The 19,820-nt window shown below is 49.9% G+C and overlaps 1 protein-coding gene across 10 annotated transcripts in view; it reads left to right on the top strand.

Annotated features, from left to right (window-relative positions):
• The window catches only part of PPP6R3 (protein phosphatase 6 regulatory subunit 3), a 131,750-nt gene that overhangs the window by 91,888 nt on the left and 20,042 nt on the right, over window positions 1-19,820 (top strand). For 5 of the 10 annotated variants that reach the window (XM_047775058.1, XM_047775059.1, XM_047775060.1 and 2 more), the window contains 6 exons: window positions 1,408-1,523; window positions 3,687-3,772; window positions 10,562-10,648; window positions 15,266-15,363; window positions 17,000-17,054; window positions 17,898-18,028. In XM_047775058.1, coding sequence (XP_047631014.1) covers window positions 1,408-1,523; window positions 3,687-3,772; window positions 10,562-10,648; window positions 15,266-15,363; window positions 17,000-17,054; window positions 17,898-18,028 — 573 coding nt within the window. The remainder of the gene's footprint in view (window positions 1-1,407; window positions 1,524-3,686; window positions 3,773-10,561; window positions 10,649-15,265; window positions 15,364-16,999; window positions 17,055-17,897; window positions 18,029-19,820) is intronic. The other 5 variants (XM_047775064.1, XM_047775066.1, XM_047775063.1 and 2 more) reach the window with 4 other exon arrangements.

Below are 19,820 nucleotides of genomic sequence, written 5' to 3'. Positions count from 1 at the left end.
TCAGGGTGTCTCTGCTCAGACTTCACCTGCTGTGCCGGGAGGGCTGGGTAACTGGGGGGGGGGGGGTCAGCTTTACTTTCTGAGGTCTGATTGTTAAAATCCGCTTATCAACGCTGATTAGGTCTTGCTTTGATTCTGTGGGGAAAGGTGGCGTTTAGTTTGAGTGTGGCAGGCGCTTAGTCTTGGCAGATCTCAGGCACTTTCCTTCAAGTGGGGCTCTTTTGAGGTCTGTCTGTGGCCAGACTGGCATCTCTGGTCATGTCCGACCCGCCTTAGCCTTCCTTCAGCCCCTCCCTCTCTCCGTCCTCACCTGGCTCTGTGCTCTGCTCCCCATGCGCTCCAAACTCTGAGGGCCTCCAGCCTTGAGGCGTCCTCCTGAACGCGCCGTGTAAGGTCTCCTCACGCAGGAAGTCTGAAGACCCCCGGGAGCCCTGGGCCAAGAACCTTGGAGATGGGGTTTGTTTTCATCTGTGGGGTCTTGAGGACAGACAGCAGCGTCTGACAAAGAAATTGCCCAGGGGGCACGCTCGGGTCTTGGCATCTTAATGTGGCACTAATAGAGGCGCTGAGCAGCTCAGTTGAGGTCAGGCCTCTGGCCCTTCGGTGTCCCCAGGCCCTCTAAGCAGGTGTTTTATTTTCCAGGCAAACCTTTAGGATGGTTTTTAGGGGCTCCTGGAAGATTGTCCCTCTGCACAGAGACCTCTTGGGTTTGTTCCCTCCTGTTGTTTCATAGAATTTAAGTAACGTATTTCTTGGGCAGAGAAATCACAGAGGTGTGATGTGAGAAGTTTATCCAAACGTAAAGCTGGGTCGTAGTTGCCAAGATTGGACCCTGAGAGGCGGGAGGCATGAGAAGCGGTTTGTACGTCTGTGTTCCCAGCGGTACCTGGGCCACATACAAACTGACTGCCTCTCATCTTGGCCAAGTCCTCAGATCACCCAGTATTTTTAACTTGAGAAATGCCGCTGATAGAGAATTGATTGATAGGGTTGAAACTGGATGTCTCTTAGCAAAGGAACCAGCAGAGTTCTCACCTGGGTTCCTACAGTCTGTTTAAAGTCTGAAACATAGTTTCAAAGAAAGAAAAGTCTCAGAAACATTGGGCCTCAGTGAATGTTTCTGATTTTGTTTTTAAAGGTAGTATGTTTTGGAAGATTGACAATTTGACTCTTGGAACAAAATTTGCCCTGTTTGAGGTGGCTGCAGTGTCAGTTTGGTTAGACGATTTCTGCCACACTCCCGCCTCCGCCCGACCTGCTGATGGACCAGCACCTTCCCTCTGTGTCCCTTCTTGTCTTTAGTGCCTCGGTTTTTCGAACAGTTGCTTAAATCCACCTTGGTTCGTTACCACGCTGTTCATCACTGCCTCTTCTCGGGGTCTGAACACTTGTCCTCTCCCTCGTCAGGGCCGAAGGAGGACGCCGGCACGGCTACATGGGCCATCTGACCAGGATAGCCAACTGCATCGTGCACAGCGCCGAGAAGGGCCCCCGCAGCGCGCCGGTGCAGCAGCTCATCCGAGGTAATTGCGCTGTGGGGTCCTGACTCCGCTCCGGGTGGTTTGGAGAGGGGGTGAGGTAAAGTGGAAATATTCACAGCGTTGTTACTCGCTGTCTGAGGGGCTCCCTGTATTTTCAGATTATCTGGAGTTTGAATGAGGCTCCCGAGAGTGTGCCTGAACAGTGTAGTTCTTTGCTGTGTCTCGGTTCTTGTTTCTGCAGTCCTTTTTTTACGTGTTGGCAGGCTCAGCTGGTAACTGGAGTTAGCCACTTTCATTCTCTGAGTTTTGCTCCGTGAAAGTGCCTTTGGGCCTGACGTACTCGTAGGCTGACAGTTGAGCTTCTTGAGGTATAATTACTCTTGCTTTTATTTCTTCTGAAGGCCCCTGTATAGCCTCTGGATTGAGTGCATTTAATTGGCATATTTAAACGTTTATCAGCAACTTCTCCATCTCTTTATTCCTGAAACAAGGGGTATTAGCCAGTGTCCTACGGGACCCTTTTGTACTAGCATTTGAATGTCATCAGCCCAAGCTTACTTGGAAGAAACTGCATGGATGCCTTTTACCCTGGCACCGAGGCCAAAATTCGCCTCCTCCCGTGCAGGCACTGAGACCCCTGTGTGCTCCAGGTGTGGTACCAGCAGACACCCTAGCCCTCTGACTTCCGTTGAGGTGAAAAGTCTTTAACCCTGTACTGTGGCCTTAGTTCAGAGTTCCCTTGCTGAAAATCATGTCCCAGTCCATCCATCTTTTTCTCTCTTACGAATGTGTGGGGAGTTCCCCTTGTGGCTCAGCAGGTTAAGAATCCAACATGGTGTCCATGAGGATGTGGGTTAAGGATCTGGTGTTGCTGCAAGCTGGAGTGTAGGTTGCAAATGAGGTTCGGATCTGGCATGGCTGTGGTGTAGGCCAGCAGCTGCAGCTCCAATTAGACCCCTAGCCCGGGAACTCCCGTATGCAGTGGGTGCCAGCCTATTAAAAGAAAAAAAAAAGAAGGAAAAAAAAGGATGTTTGTGTGCAGGAGGCTCTTACCTGGTGAGTGTGCATTAAAAGCATGATGGAAAAATTGGGGCTTCCCCACCTATAACTTCGCTTCTTGAGAGCGTATAAGCCGGATCATCACACTTTGTATTCTTGGGCATACCCATGAATTGGCCACGTGTGTGATTGTTTTTTAGATCAGTCTTCATTTTATGGAAGTCGCTTGCCCAGTGGGGTGTATGTGTGCGCGTGCACGCTTGCGAGGGTGATGCACATGTGTGTTTAAACCAGAATTTTCCGATGACAGCTTTAGTCTAGTAAGGCCTCCAGGATTTCAGCTACAGTTTGATTTTCTTGGAGAAGTATCTGTGGGAGTTCCCCGGTAGCTTAGTGGGTTAAGGGTCTAGTGTTGTCACTATAGCGGCTCAGGTTTGCTCTCTGGCCTGGCAACTTCTATGTGCTGTGGCTGCAGCCAACAAAAAAAGAGAGAGAAGTATTTGTGTAGCTTTTCCCTTAAAACTTCTCTAGACGGTAGAATTTGCTATGGTCTATGTTTCCATATATTGGCCTATGACACAGACATTTGAGGAGTATTTTCTTTGAGCAATTTGAGAAGCCAGACTGGGTTCCTTGGAGCGTTCCTTGGCCAGAGGCTAGTCAGTTTCTCAGTGGGTGGGAGCTGACATGTGCAGCATTTCCCGAACTCAACCTGACTGTAGAGGAAGAATGCTTTTTCCCCAGGTAGTGACTGTCACCTTTACAGGGAGTTATTGGAGACACACGTTTTCCAGGTTAAGTTTCCACCAAACAATCTTTAGAAAAGAGTTGAATTCAGAGACTGCTTAGGGCTCCTGGCATCAAGCGTAGACCGTGGGGGTTGGTTCCTGAAAGTTCTCGGGGTTCAAGCTGAGCACGGCTCTGTGACTCTCTTCCTCTGAGAGCGGGTGCTCAGCTTGCAGGGCCGGCTCTCCTTTGGTGGCCCACACCTGTTTAGTCTTTTTTGTTTCCTTCTTGTGGGGGGCCGCCTGCCATGTGGAAGTTCCACCAGGGATTGAACCTGCGCCGTGGCGGCGACCAGAGCCACGGCAGTGACACCACCGGATCCTCAACCCGCTGTGCCACCGGGAGTGCCATTCGTTTGTGCTGTTTGTCTGTGTGAAGTCTCTGTGGTGATAATGCTTTTTTCCTTCTCTCCTCCTGAAGATCTTCCAGAGGAAGTCAGGGAGCGATGGGAGGCGTTCTGCGCAAGCTCCTTAGGAGAAACTAACAAGAGGAACACGGTAGACCTAGTAGGTTCTACAAGGTTGCATTGCTCTGATTTCCGTGCTCTTGAACTTTGCGCATTTATTCAGAAAGATGCAAAAAGACATCTTCCATTTGTCCTGGTAATTGGAGGCCAAGGATAAGTTCATGTTTCTTACCAGAAAAAGAGGTCAGTGTTCACAGTCTTCTTACTCATGGGTCTGGTCAACTCCTGGTTCCTGCCTGGGACGACGTGGGGGTGCCGAGACGCTCCTGCTGTCTCGCTCCCACCTCCCTCGGCGTCCGCCCCGAAGCGGACCACAGCCTCGGCACCACAGCCTTCCTTTGCTCGGTGGGTTTGTCGCCTCAGATGACCCCAGGTGCCTTTCGATATTTTCCGGTGTTACTGAGCTGAGTTTACCCTGATTTTAGATCATTCCCGGGGGGGGAGGAATTTGTAGATGACTTTGAAACCCCAGCTTTACAGTAACGGATTGGTACTTTGAGCCAGGGAATAATGGCATTGATAATATCCTTAAAAATTATATTGGACTTTGGAATGTAGCCTTCCTTTCTTAGTACGTTAAGCCCTAAGGTAAGTATGGTTTTGTTTTTGAGGAAAAGCACTTCCTTTTGCAAGCACAGGCCAGCTGATAATTGAGGTGGAGGCCCTGACTCTCCGTGGAAGTAGATGTGTCAGGGATTTAATCTTCTGTCTGAGATTCAGCAGCTGCAGTCCTGAATTTCTAATCTGCAGGAACCCTCGGTAGTTCCTAGACCATCAAGTATCTGGCAGCCTTATCGGTTTGGAGCAAAACTTAGAAACGGGGTGGGGTCGGGGCAGAAGATCTGTGGCGGCTGCGGAGCAGTCGCTGGGTCCCATCCTGGGTCTCACCCCGGGAGCCTGTTGCCTCCTGCTTTGTGGATTGTCTGACAAACTTGGTTGTCTTTTTTCCAGATTCTTGACAGACGGGTGAATTGTTAATATGGACATAGTGATAGAATTATTAGAAGTTGGAAGAAACATGAAGTTAAAAGGGGAGTTGTTAATTAGCATAGAGTTAGTGGCCCTTAGCATCTCCGCGTGTTAGAGGCCAACAGAGGAAATGACATTCCCATTGACAGTCCCAGGTTACCAAGGAAGGGTTAAGTAATTTTTTTTTTTTTTTTTGCTATTTCTTTGGGCCGCTCCCGCAGCATATGGAGGTTCCCAGGCTAGGGGTCGAATTGGAGCTGTAGCCGCCGGCCTACGCCAGAGCCACAGCAACACGGGATCCGAGCTGCGTCTGCAACCTACGCCACAGCTCACAGCAACGCCGGATCGTTAACCCACTGAGCAAGGCCAGGGACCGAACCCCCAACCTCATGGTTCCTAGTCGGATTCGTTAACCACTGCGCCACGATGGGAACTCCAGGGTTAAGTAATTTTTAAGGAATGTAGGTTGGCTCCCCCCGCCCCCCCCAATCAAATTGGTTAAAATTTGGGATAAGAGGGTTTTATTGTTCTCTCATACTGTTAAATTGAACCTTTTAATTTCAGAGGCTCCCGTATTGATTCCTTGTTAAGAATACAGGCAGTGTGGTCTCCTTGAAGGAGATTTTTTTTGTCTTGTTTCTTATTTATAAAGAAACAGCTAGAGGTATTAACTCTGATCTTTTTTAGGAAACTTGTTTAAAAATTGTCCTTTGACTTCAAAGGAAGAAGTCAAAAATGTTCAGTTAAACTTATATCATTATCGGGATTTTTGAAAAAACTTTCATCTTTGGTAATTCAAGCAGATTTCTCTTGCGGATAGTTATGGGTAAAGAAGGACTTCCGTGCCGTTGAGGTACCACTCAGCTCCTTTGCCTGATGCCGACAGCCGTCTAGTCTGTAACTACATGTCAGTGGTATGCGTGTCCACAGGCAGGAGCTGCAGAATTAATGCACAGCGCTTTTGGGCCGGGTCCAGCTAGACGGGCCGGCACCTATGGAGAAGGAGAAGCATCATCGACTCCACGGGGTACTCTGACTGAGGCCCAGCTCTCCTTCGCCAGTGTCCTTTCTGCCGTGGTGCTTCAACGGCACGGGTAATCCACAGGAGAGCCAAAGGAGACGCTGGCTTGTGTGGATGAAGAGGTCCGATGGTCGAGCCCGTTGCCGCTGCTCACATCCTGTGGTGACCTAGCCCCACTCTGTAAGTTTGTTGTTTCTGGAGACGTTGTGTGGATCTCTCGGGACCTCTTCGCTCTTGGTCTCCGATGCCCGGTACTGAAATAGCACGTCCAGTTAGGCTGTTAGGGATGGAGGGAGTAGTCCAGGTTTTGAAGCTTATACATTGCTGAAATGCTTATACACAGGTCCTAGGCCACTGGGGGGACGTTCCAGCGTCCAGGCTTTTCGTTTTCTGCCCGCAGTATTCCAGGTGGTATCCCAGGAGGCCTGGGTACCATGTTCTGTTGTGAATGTGATTAGAAACACAGCTGGGTAAAGGCAGTGGGTCTCGCCCTTTCGAGGATGTTACAGAGAGCGGGGGGGCCTGCCCTGTAACGTGGTGCAAAGTCCAAGTGAAAGCTGTTCCCTTCTCATTGCTTCACATGCAGGCACTGCAGTGGGCAGTTAAGTAAGAAGATTGCTTATTCCCCGCCTCCCTCCTCAAATAGATAGAGGCGGCACACTGCCCTGACTCGGGCGTTTCAGGAGGACGGCTCAGATGCCTCTCTGGGAACTATTTCAGGCATTTTCTTTTTTTTAAGGACTGCACTTGCACCATAAGTTCCCAGGCTAGGGGTTGAAGTGGAGGGGCAGCGGCTGGCTGACACCATAACTCCCGGCAACACCAGATCCAAGCCACATCTACGACCTGCACCACAGCTCACGGCAACACCAGACCCTTAACCCACTGAGCGAGGCCAGGGATTGAACCTGCATCCTCATGGATACTAGTTGGGTTTATTACCCCTGAGCTACAGTGGGAACTCCCTATTTGAGGTATTTTCATGGGACTTGTGTCAGCCCTGTAGTTCAGGATCAGATACTTTTAGTTAGTACATTGTTCTATTGGCTTGGTTTGGCCCTAATTTTCTAGCCACAGCAAGGATTTGTTCATTTATACTGCAGTCACTCACCAGTTCTACTGGCTGTGGGCCCAAGGATTTACTCAGTTGTGTAGGATGAGCTGTGCCCTCTGGAGCTCCCGTCTGGGCAGCACTTGAAAAGTCTGAGATCTTGAATGTACTTTAGGCTTTTGATGCCATCATCTAAAGTATATGCACAGGAGATTCGCATGCTGCTTAGTTTTGTTTGTTTGTTTGTTTGTTTTTTCTTTTTGCCATTTCTTGGGCCGCTCCCGTGGCATATGGAGGTTCCCAGGCTAGGGGTCAAATCGGAGCTGTAGCTCCCAGCCTACGCCAGGGCCACAGCAACGCCAGATCCGAGCCGCATCTGCAACCCTACACCACAGCTCACGGCAACGCCGGATCCTTAACCCACTGAGCGAAGCCAGGGATCAAACCCGCAACCTCATGGTTCCTAGTCAGATTTGTTAACCACTGCGCCACAACGGGAACTCCGCTGCTTAGTTTTTATGTTGGGAGTTTATTATGAATAAAATTTGGTGTTTTAATTACACCCAGAGACCATTCTTTGTTGTTTGTTGGTTGGTTGGTTTTTAAGGGCTGCACCTGTGGCATATGGAGGTTCCCAGGCTGGGGTAGAATTGGAGCTGCAGCCGCCAGCCTACACCACAGCCACAGCCACACGGGATCCTTAACCCACGGAGTGGAGCCAAAGATCAAACCTGAATCTTTGTGGATACTAGTTGGGTTTGTTTCTACTGTGCCACAACGGGAACTCCGCGACCACTCTGTTCTGACCAAGCCCCCAAAATATAAAAATTGGTGAGGATTTAGATGGAGTAAATCTAGATAATGCAGGAAATTTTTTGTACTGACTTTGGAAAAATTGAATTTGTTTCAATCTCTGCCTTCCCCTCCATGGTGAAGGATATCTTTTTTTTTTTTCTGTCTTTTTTGTTGTTGTTGTTGTTGTTGTTGCTATTTCTTGGGCCGCTCCCGCGGCATATGGAGGTTCCCAGGCTAGGGGTCGAATCGGAGCTGCAGCCACCGGCCTGCGCCAGAGCCACAGCAACGCGGGATCCGAGCCGCGTCTGCAACCTACACCACAGCTCACGGCAACGCCGGATCGTTAACCCACTGAACAAGGGCAGGGACCGAACCCGCAACCTCCTGGTTCCTAGTCGGATTCGTTAACCACTGCGCCACGACGGGAACTCCAGGATATCTTTTAGTTGTTGAGTATTGAGGTAGTTTCGGAGATGGTTTATGGACTTGAAGAGTAAAATAAACAAAGGCGCGCATGTGCGTCGCCTGGAGAGCCAGGCGGTTGAGGTGGAAGCGCTGAGAGTCTGCGTCTCTAAGGTCTGAGGGTCAGGCGGGCGCCGGTGCTACCGCTTTCCCAGCAGCCGCAGCAGCCAAGATGGAGCAGCGCTTACTCACGTTCTCCTGTAGCAGCAGTTGATAAAACTGCACCTTTATTGTGAAAGAAGGTAACATCACAAAAGCTTTTTTTTTTTCCACTGCAGCATCAAGAGTATAGTTTACTTAAAATACATCTTGCTTGGCAAGAATGTTCTTCAATACTTAATGTTTTTTTAAAAAGTTGATTCTGTATTCTTTTTTTTGGCTGCATTTGTGGCGTGTGGAAGTTCCCAGGACAGGGATAGAACCCGGGCCACCACAGTAACAACACCACATCCTTAACCCACGGCACTGCAAGAGAGCTCCATGATTCCGTACTTTCATTTAATAATTACTAGTTTTCATTAATTCAGTGAATATTTGAGTGTCTACTGTGTGCCACACTCTGAGGACATGGTAGTGAACAAGATTGGTAAAAATCCTCCGTGGAGATAGATTGGCAAATGGATGGGTGAACCAGGGCAGAGGAGTCTCAGGGAGTGTTTGGGGTGGGTATGCAGTTCAGAATTAGGTAGTCTAGGAGCTCACTGGTGGCTTAGTGGGTTAAGGATCTAGCATTGTCACTGCTGTGGCACAAGTTTGATTCCGGGCCCCGGAAGTTCCATGTGCCATGTGTGTAGCCAAAAAATAAAATAAAATTAGGTGGTCTAGGAAAAGCTTATTGAGAACAGTTGTGTGGAGGCTGGAAGGGAGTGGGGAAGGTGAGTGCAGAGGCCCAGGATTGGGTGGTTCTTGGCGTGTGCAGAAGCTGGCACATTGCCAGAGTGGCTGTCCTAGAGCGAGCAAGGGAGAGGATGGGGCATGAGGCCTAAGAGGCTCTGCGGGCCAGGTTGATGCCTCGCAGCATCCCCTGGGGTATGGTCTCAGCTGAAAAGCCTTTGGGTTCGCAACTAAATAAGGTGACATAATTTGGTGTACATTACTATTTTGTTTCATTTTATTGTATTTTATTTTTTCTGTCTTTTCAGGACTGTGCCCGAAGCGTATGGAAATTCCCAGGCTAGGGGTCGAATTGGAGCTGCAGCTGTAGTTCTGTGCTATAACTATGGCAACGCCAGATCCGAGCCACATCTGTACCTACGTCACAGCTTTTGGCAATGGCCGATCCTTAACCCACTGAGTGAGGCCAGGGATTGAACCCGCATCCTCATGGATACTCATCGGGTTTTTAACCCGCTGAGCCATAGTGGGAACTCCTGATGTGTGTTTTAAAATACCCTTATGGCTACTGGATTGAGAACAGACTATAGTGGGATAAAAGGCCAACGAATGACTCAGAGGGGTACAGTGTAAGTTACCCTCGAGTATAGTGCGGACTTTTAGAATTTTACAGACTCCTCATATTTATTACTTGGTAGGAAGCAATTACTGGATTTGTGCTGTGCTTAAGTCATTTGTATGTTTTTATTTCTAATTGTTAATATACCTATGAATTAATAAAAATCATGTACCGTGAATTGGTGAGCAGTTCATATTTATGTTTTTGCTTATTTAATTAATGTGAGGGCATTGATTTTAAGTTGTGAGGGCATGGGGTTACATTTTAAGGGGCAGAAGATTGGGCATCTTTTTATGAGCAGGGAACTATTGACATAGGTCATTTAGTACCTACGAACAGTGCTTTTCTTAGAATGGGCAAGAAATGCAAGAATTTAAGGGGAAGAGTTCCCATTCTGGCTCAGTGGGTTAAGAACCTGACATAGTCTCCGTAAGGAGGCCAGGTTACAACCCCTGGCCTCGCTCAGTGGGTTAAGGATCTGGCGTTGCCACAAGGTGTGGCATAGCTCACGGATGTGACTCAGATCCAGCATTGCTGCAGCTGTGGTGTTGGCTGGCAGCTGTAGCTCGGATTCATCCCCTAGCCCGGGGACCTCCATATGCCAGTGTGGCCCTAAAAAAGAATTTAAAGTGAAACGGTTGTATTTAAGCCTAACCTTTCTAGTGGCTCATTAATGGTCCTTGGTAGTTGCAGTTTTGCCCTGCAGCCTTGGCATATTTAATTATTTTTATATTTTATCTGAGCCATTACTTCTTCCCTTCGTAAACATTTAACTGAAGATAATTACCAAAATTGCTAAGACTAACTCATCTCGCACGTGGCCTCCGGTGGTGATAATGAGTGAAGTAGCCACAAGGGGGCAGCAGGAGGGCAGCCACCCAGACTGTCTGGTCGCGGGACGTGTACCCTTCAGTTACTGGGTGGATTTTACAGCTTTGCTGTTACTTGTTTTTGTTCTTGCTGTTGTTACACATTGAGAGAAAAAGAAAAACTAAATGTGATTTTTCCATAAAAATGCTGATACAAATGTCCAAAACTTTTCTCTGTTAAATAGTTTTTTACATTTTTATGCATATAGGTTACAACCTGCCATATTCATTCATCCAGTGATGATGAAATTGACTTTAAAGAAACGGGTTTCTCACAGGATTCTTCTTTGCAGCAAGTGAGTCATGCCTAAAGTTTTGCTTTTTGTTGTTATTTTAAATGCTTAGTTTAGTTGCCATTTATGAATCAGCTTTGGAGTCAGACATGCATTAGGGTATATGATTTGGGGTTCCACATTAGTTAGGCAAAAGCATTTAAAGTAGGAAGTGAGAGGAAGGTTTGTGTTGATTGTATTTCCAGGGGATGTTTCAAATCTGATAAAAACGATGAGTCGGGTGGATTTCGGGAGATTTGAGGGAACTGCATAGTTCAGTGGACGCCTCAGACCCGCTCGAGGTGCAGGCCTTCACGGCAGACAAGGCGGTGCCTCAGGACTCCTTGGCAGGGAGGTCTGTGGACGAGAGTAAGACTGCTTGTTCAGTGCGGGGAGGGGACTTGGGCAGAAGCAGCCCCGAGCCAGGTGCTTATGTGCTTCCAATATCTGCAGGTCCGGTAGTAACATCTGCATGAAGTTTTAGTGGACGTCACTCACTGCCACCCTGTCCTCCTGTCCCCAAATTCATCTCCATCCATCCATTGCCTTTAATCTTTGGGGGGAGACAACCGTGTATGACAGTGCTGACTTATAGTCCATGGGCGGTTCTTGGGGAAGAGATGGAGGCTTTCTCCGTCTCCACTGGGTGTCAGGTCTGGGAGCTCAGTAGAGCAGCCGCTTTGAAAACCATCAGCTCTCCACGTGGAAGGGTTTTCCCTAGTTAGGACCAGGTCTTGGTCTGTCAGTTACTCGCTGGGGCGATGGTGTCAGTGTCGCCACCTTCCCATGTGGCCCCGGGTGACGCTCAGCCTCTCTTACCGGGGCCAGGATGGGGCTGCCGGGATTACACTGGCCCTGCCTTTGGCAGCCAAGTGGGCTGACCTGCTACCCAGTATGGGAGACTGACCTCCGTGGACGCTGAGCTAAGCAACTGCTTGGCTTTGACACCGAGGCAGTGTCACATCGCGTTTCTAGGATAGGCCTGAAGTCAAATTTTGGCAGCTGGCTGCCTTCTCTCATTTCTTGATACCGTGCCCTTTGGAAGCCAGCCTCCGAAGGTGCGGGCAGGGAGCAGCCAGCCCACATCGGGAGCAGTCGAGCAGCAGGGCCTATCTGGGGCACGAGGCAGCCCCTCGCCGCCCCCGTCTCGGCTTGCTCTCAAGCCCCAGCCATCCAGGCTGCCCGCCTGGCGCATGGCGAGTCCCCCTGCCTTGGAGCAGTCCTTCCCCAGCCCCGGAGTTCTCCGGCCTTGCCCAGGAAGCCCCTTGACCAGAGCCTCTCTCCCCGCCCAGGCACCTGGCCGGACTGCGTCAGCCCTTCACCCTGCGGGGAGGCCAGGACTTAGTGAACTGCTCCTCCCTGCAGAGATGCCCGGGGGTGTGACACGTTCCTTTTCCAGGAGATCCGAATGCGGGGAATGGCTTTCAGAAGAAGACTGCCCTGAGCCTCCCTTCGCACATAAGCTCATCAGCGTGCAATGTAGCGGCTGCCAGTTTAAGTGAGGACTGGTGACATCCTGGTGCCTGGAAAGTGGGTCCTCTTACTGCCCGTGGAGTTTGGGTCCGAGGTCCCAGCTTTCCCAGGGAGGATTTCCTGCCTGTTTTGCTTTGTTTTGCTTTGGCTGGCGACAGGCGTGTGAGGCCTCCTGGTCACAGCTCCGCCTGAGGTTCGCCAGGCTCCTCTTCCTGGGCCTCTCTCCACTCGAGGTGACCGTCTAAAAGTGGGGAACGCCACGGTTCTGATCTGACGGACACGCTTCCAGGAAGCTTTTCTTGGCGTATTTTGAAAATAAGAAATATGCTCCAAAACATTTTTTCCTAAATTCAAGGAATACAAGTTTAGGTTAATTTAAGAATTTCGTGAGAGTTCTCTTGTGGTACAGCGAGTTAAGGATCCAGCACTGTCACTGCAGCGGCTGGGGTCACTGCTGTGGCACAGGTTCTATAGCTGGCCCGAGGACATCCACGTGCAGGAAAAAAAAAAGGCACGCTGGTCTCTGTTGGAATCATACACACACCAGTGTGTACACACTAATCTGACTGTAACGGACACACAAAGCACGTCAGGAAGGAGTTCTCATCGCAGTTGAAGTTCTGTCCCTGGGTAGAGCTCAAGTGTAGCAAGCTCAGGGCAGTCACTTAACAGACGCCTGGAGCCACACTGGGCCCGGGGAGGGCCCCCGGCTTGGGCGCCCTTTCTGGATTCTGCACCCTGCAGTCCGGCTCTTCCTCCTCCGAACGCTGCCTCACCGGGTGCAGGGCGAGGAGCGCGTGCTCGGCGCTGTCTGGAGAGTCAGGGCCGGTGGCCGCACCTGGGCCCCCGCTGCCCCCGTTCCCAGCTGGCTTGTTCGTAGGCAGTCGGCTCAGATGAAGTGGATGGGGAGTTCGGGTGGCCCAGGGGGGTGGGGGTGGGGTGCCACCAAAGGGATTCACTTCGTAAGGCCGTGGGCTCCCTTCTCAGTGGCCTGAACAGTCCCTGCTTTGTCCAGGATGACAGTTCTGGGAAGTGTGTGGGGTTCTTTCCCTTTAAAAAAAAAAAAAAGAAAAATTACACGTTTTTAATAATGGCACAACCATATGGTGCTTTCCAGATTTGGATTCTTTTTTTATAAAACTTGAAATAGAATCCAATAACAGCCTTCATTCACATGGCTGTAGTGAGCCCTGATAGCTTCATTGGTAAGATTCAGGCTTGAAACCCAAGTCTTTTGCTGGTTGTGTCTTCCTTGAAGCTGTAACAGACTCAGAGCTGGTGAGGCCTCGGGTTCGGGGGGTTCTTCTTCCTCCGCATCACTGCATCACGGTGGCGTCTGTCAGCTGCTGGAAAGCTCTCCCTTGATGACTGGACCGTGCAGATGTGTGTGTGTCATGTCAGTTTATCTGTGTGTGTGCGTGCATTGTGCATGCACACAGGTGCTTCATGTACACTGAGTATGCGCATTCTGTTAGCTTTCTGTTGGAAGCATTTAAAGTATTATGAAACATTTAAAGAGGACAAAAAAAAAAAAAAAAAGTTGGAAACGATTTTTCCCCCTGGTGTGACCAAATTTCGAATCTCTAAATCAGCCTGGAGCCTGGCTTATACTGCTGGCTCAGAACAAGGAAGGACTTCATGATTCTTAACGGCATCCACCGGGGAAAGTGGAAGTTACCAGCCATCCATCCTACCTTTAAAAAGATAAAGCAACTCAGACAAGTTGGGTTTTTTCTACTTATATTTTCTGTTCATTTGCCCAAAACTCAGCTCCACCTCCTGGAGCTTTCCCTGCCTTTCTACTTAAGCCCAAACTCCCACAGCTTCGGGTGCCTTACAAAACGCACACCTGTGGGGCCGGCCTGAAGCCCTCGTGTGCTCAGGTAGTGGTGTATCTGGGCAGGACAGGGGCTGCGTGAAAGTGTGAGCATGCACAGAGGGCCGATGGGTGTCTCGAGGTAGAGGCAGGTGAGGTTTGAGGTTCTCGGAAAACTAGACCTAAGGGAAAGATGCCTTCCAAAGCCAAATATAAGGTTTCTTTTTTAATGATTCATAATTTGGATTATCCATGCCATACTTCCCTGCCACCAGAATGAATAATCAGGAATTAACGGCAGAGGCATCTCTGCAGTGTATGTCTGCAGGATGGAGTCCCTGGGCTCTGCTCAGGCGGAGACCCAAGGAGAAATCCCTTGAGCTCAGTTGCCTCCCTAGTAAGTGGCCTCGGGAGCACTGGCTTTTGTCGAGCCCCCGGCTGTTACTTGTGCCCCTTGTGTGGGCTTGCCTGCTGGGCACCGCTGGGCAGCACACACCCCGTCTGCCTCCATGCTTGTCGCTGGGGGCACAGCGAGGAGTGCCTGGCTTCCCTTCTTGTGCTCTTTGCTCCTGATCGAGAACAGAGAGCATGCTTCACCTCTGTTGCTCCCCGGGCCTGCTGCTGTTTTAGATTCAAGAAGCGCTTGGGGGGAGTCCAGTAATATTCCCCCATTTCTCACCCAAGTGAGCCTGGTGCTCTCTAGAAACTGTGGGAAACAGAACGACTCCTCATGGATCTTTGAGGGTTGTGGGCTTTTCACGTGAGTTTGGGTCAGTGTTAAAACTTTCTAAGGTAGGTAGGGCGGTAGTGAGCTTCCCCTCCCCTAGCCTCTGAGACTTAATCTTTCTCTGAGACGACGGTGTGTCCAGAACATTGCCTTGTAGGTTGCGGTGGAGATCGTGAGTGGTGTTTCCTCTGGTGGTTGCTGCCGTGGTGGGTTGGGGGTGGGGAGATGCGGGGGGAGGGGGACCACTTGTTTGATCGTGAGGTTGGTTGTGTTCAGAGGTAACCGAAACGCCTTGTAATTTCAGACCATCATGTGTCATTTGATCACCCTTTGGAGCTAGACCCAAACCTCGCTCTAAAGATAATTTGGAACAGAGGACAGAGTGGTCACTTAACATGTCTCACGTGACATGTGCAGTGGAATAACTTGTGTACCAAAGTCCAAACATTTCCTATTTGCAATAAGCAGTGTCTGAAATTATTTGGTTGTTTTTTAGAAAAACACACCAACTTTTTAAGCCCTATGGCTACATAAGTAAGATGTTTTCTGGAAGACAAATGGGCAAATAGTATGTAGAATGTCATTAGAATCATTATATCACTGTCACTGGTCCTGGGGTTGCCAGGCCTTTTCTGATTATCAGATGCAACAAATGACGTCCAATTTTATTGACCAGTTTGGCTTCAACGATGAGAAGTTTGCAGACCAAGATGACATTGGCAAGTGAGTATGTTCTTCTCTTTGCACGACTCTCTCCTGCACTCCCGCCCTGGGCGACGCTGCTCCTCGGGGATGCTGGGGACTCCTGGGCGTCTGCGCATTTCATGGGCGTCGGGGGCACCCGCCCTCCACGTGTCTCTCTAGTTCCACCCTGTCCAGCCAGACGCACGCAGAGGACAGGTAGACCGGAGTGTCACCTCCCACAAAGACGCCTTGTCCTTGGGGCTGGCGCCTTTCACAGAGACTTACTTTTGGTATATTGAGGAACTCAAGTCACCGTCCTCTCTCAGGTTTCGTGTTAGCTGGCACTGTGGGAAATAGTTAATCCCCACGTTGGTGAACTGGTCTGGGCACGCGTGGTCTCTTCCAGCCCACGGCAGGTGGGCTGCCAGGGTACGCCGGGCAGGTGCACCCCGTGTGCATTCTCTTCTCTGGGGGGCTAACTGGAAGGTAGAGTTGGGTTTTCGAGAGCCAGGCATCGAGTTCACCCATTCTGCAGTCGGGGCAAAAGGAGGACAGAAACGGGCATTGTTGGTAGTGTGCAGAATGAATGACTGGAGGGTGGTGGGCCAGAAGCCCGTGGCCCGCCTGGCCTCTGACCCTGGGAAGCGAGGGGTGTTACCGAAGCGTCTCAGCTCACTGAGCACAGAGGCCTCTCTTGGGGGCTCCTCGTGATGGTTGTGGGCACCCCAGGCCTCTAGCGGCTCCTCGCTAGCGGGAGATGCTCAGTAGTTGGTGGAACCACAGCCAGTGGAGGCCGTTGTTTGTCCCGATTGCATTTATAGCAAGTGAGAACTAGGAGACAGGCCTTTGCGGCACACTCTGACTGCTGTACGATGCCGTGCGGCTCAGGGGCCTGGGGCCCCGCTGTAAATAGAGCTGCCCTAAGAATCGGCTCATTAAATCCCGAAGAGCAAGGACTGTCCACATGGCATTCATGTCTACACCCTAGGGGCGCTCACACCACAGCCTGTGGGCCCCCCCCCTTGTGGCATCTCAGCATCTGTCTGTCTGGACTCATTTATTGAGAATTACTAGTTAGGAATCCACAGTCTCTTTAGAATTTGTATTGGGTACTTCAGAATAATGTTTGATCAAAACAGATCTTTTAAGAACTCTAAGATGGCTCCACCTACTAAAAAAATATATTTAAGAGGCTATGAGTTCTTTTACTCCCACTTTCTTCCTGATTATGCCATATTATAGCGTAACATGTCAGAGGTATCTATGTATGTTATGTATGAATTGGGCTATACCTGGGGAAAGTTCAGGGTCTGATAGCTTCTGTGGCCCTTTTTTTGTTCTGACTTGCTTCTTCGTTGCAAATAACCTTTTCCTTGGTTATGTAGGTGTGGCCTATGGAACCGTGGTTGCTACCATGGATGTTTAAAATATTTTATAGGAAGGCTTCAAGGGTGTGTTTGTTATGTCTCAAAAGGCTTCCATCCCAGCCCTCCCATCCTACATAAATTCCTTCGACCAAGGGAAGAGCTGTCATGTAACACAAGCAGGGTCCGTTTGTTTTTTCTCATGGAGCTCTTAATGGTAGTGTAAATATTTTAAATTTGGAGAATTTCATGAATACTGTTTCCAAGTCTATAGATAACTAACTACTCCTGCACTTACATTTTGTTCACAGTGTCTCTTTTGATCGAGTATCAGACATCAACTTCACTCTCAATACGAATGAAAGTGTGAGTATGGGCGCCTGTCACCAGCAGCCAGGCTGATAGAGGTGGGCGGGGGGGGGCTCTGTCCGAGCCTGCCTTTGGCACCGTGTGCCCTGGGCCCCTGCCCTCCGGGGAGCCGCCTCGGAGTGACTTCGGCCACTCTCGTGACCTGCCTGGCCCCAGTGGGCATGTGAATCTGCGCCCCTAGCTAAGCTGTGACAGGGCTAACACTAACAAAACCAGGGTCGCCTGTGATTGCAGTTTGGACATTTAGCTTCAGAGACTGCAGTCTGACTCCAGTCTGTGCCTTTCACATCTGCTGCCTGTCACCAGGAGAGAGACCTGGGCTGGGCCAGGGCCAGCCTGTCAGACCATCAGCAGAGGGGCACGGGGTTAGTGTCATTTGACTGGGCGCAGTCTTGGTTTTTAAGTCCCTCAGCCTGAGAGACCACTGGGTTATCGGCTGTTGTGATGCGGTGGAAGCTAACCGATGGCGCCGTCGACAGCGCCTCCCTGTGTGGCTGGCCTGGCGAGAGCAGAGGGAGTTGACGCGTGTCGGCGGCTGCATCTGGGGGGCGGGGGTGGCAGGGAGGCTCTCAGGCTTGAAACGAGGCTTTCACTTGGTGGCAGTGGGTGTATGTGGGCAGGTTTCTTGTCTGCTGGTTGTGAAGCCAGTCTTTTGGGGGGAGCTTTTGGTTGTTGCTTACCCAGAAGCGGACATTTGATGCTCATCGCGTTTTATTTTGGTGTATGTGGTAGGGTACTGTTCTTTTTAAGGGACATGGAAGAATTCATTTACATTGGTGAGTTTGGGAGAAAATAACTTGACTTTCAGATTTGTTCTTTTGGTCTCTTCTTTTTATTTAGGGGAACATCGCCTTGTTTGAAGCTTGCTGTAAGGAAAGAATACAGCAGTTTGACGATGGTGGCTCTGACGAGGAGGACATCTGGGAGGAAAAGCACATCGCCTTTACGCCGGAATCCCAGAGGCGATCCAGGTGAAAGATAGTTGGTCGTCGTCGCAGCGACAGCACCCAGTGCACAGAGCAGTGGTCGTTAGGAGACACTGTATCCTCTCCAGACGTGTGCTTGACCGAGGGGCCGGTGGTCCCTCGTGATGAGAAATGCCGTGGTTGAGAAACAGGTGTCGTGGTCAGCAGGCTGCGGTGTGAGAAGAGGATGAGCAAGCGGAGGAAATCTACTTGGGAACACCCGAAGGGAAGAAAGTGCTTAGTGTTTAGACAGAGTTCAGGCGCCGCCGTGGCACTGCCTCTTCTGCGTGGGGAGCGACGCAGTGCTTTGGGTGGACGGTCCCTTAGCAGGGGCAGTGGCAACAGCAGCCGTGTGAGGAATCGTTTCCTAGGAAGACGGAACATCTCCCTGGGAAGGGAAAAGTTGCCTCTAAAAGTTAATTTAACTTGGGGAGTCAGGGTCCCGTTGATTGGTATCCATCGAGTCTCTCCCCCCGCCCCCAGTTTCTAAAATTGAGTCGGTCCAGAAACCCCGATTAAAATGCAGAGCTTGTCAGACTGGTTGGAAAACAAGGTCTGACTTATGCTGCCTGTGGGACATAAATTATTTAAAAACTCAAGTTTTAAATTAAAAAAATTCAAACAGGTTAAAGGAAAAGGTAGAGGAATCTGTATGAACATTCAAGTAGATTTAAAGGAAAGGGTGAAGAAAGGGTCACAGAGCAGGCGTTAGGAGGACGTCCGAACAGCCCCAGGTGTCCCACAGCTGCGGGGCTTCCCAGAGCAAAGCTGCTCGAGCGGCACAGAGAAGCAGGCGGGAAGCGTGTGCCAAGAGGGGCCATACTGGGGCCATAGAGCAAGTCTCAGTCAAAAAGTTTCAAGTCATGACTAAACACGCTCTCTGCTCCCAATGGAGTTAACTGAGAAATCAATACAAGAGCTCTAGAAAGTCTCCAGATATGTGGAAACTAAAGCTCACGCGATGAAAGAAGAAAGCAAAGGGGAAATTACATAGTGTTTTGAATTGAAAGGAAGTGAAAACGCTGTCTGTCAGAATTTGGAGGTCGTAGCTGATGCAGTACTGAAGGGATCGTATGCTGAAACCTGTACAACGGCTCAGAGAAGTCAAGACTTGATAAGTGTTTATGGACTGGAAGACTTAAGATGACAGTTCTCCCCAGGGTGATTTCAGTTGAGTGCATTCTCAAAGTCATGACGGCACGGATTTTTTGGTATTGATAAGTAAATTTTTAAATTTGTATTGAAAATGCAGAGAACCTAAAATAGCCAGAACAGCTTTGGTAAAGGACAGACTTGAGGTGTTCACACTGCCTGTTTTTCACTGTGCAGTGATTGAGACAGTGTCCCCCTTCAGGGAGGGGTCAGGGCGGGGGCAGGATAGAGAGCCCCCAAACAGGCCTGCACATGCGTGCGTGGGGCCCTTGGTGTGTGGTGGGAGGGGCAGAGGCTGTGCCACAGGGAAGGATAGTGTTTTGAAAAACTGGTGCTGGAGCAGTTGGATGTCAGTCTGTGAATCAGTGAAGTTGGTCCGTAGCTCTTCCTGTGGATACACGTTAACTGAGAGTGCGTCTTAGACCGAGGGTGCAACGTAAAACTAGAAAATGTATCCGAGGAGCTCTTGGTGTCAGGCAGAGATTTCCAGGCTACAGCACCAGAAGCACCTGCCTGAGAGGAAATTTTGATAACTTAAGCTTTATCAAAATTAAACCCGTTATTTTTCGAAGACACTTAAGAGAATGAAAGGACGTAGCATACGTTAAGAGAAAGCCTTGGCACATCACATGTCTGATGAAAGATT

Source organism: Phacochoerus africanus, chromosome 4 (assembly GCF_016906955.1).
Source record: "Phacochoerus africanus isolate WHEZ1 chromosome 4, ROS_Pafr_v1, whole genome shotgun sequence".
Lineage (NCBI taxonomy): Eukaryota > Metazoa > Chordata > Mammalia > Artiodactyla > Suidae > Phacochoerus > Phacochoerus africanus.
The sequence above is the reverse complement of the archived record's forward strand: the minus strand, read 5'-3'. Positions and strand labels throughout refer to the sequence as shown.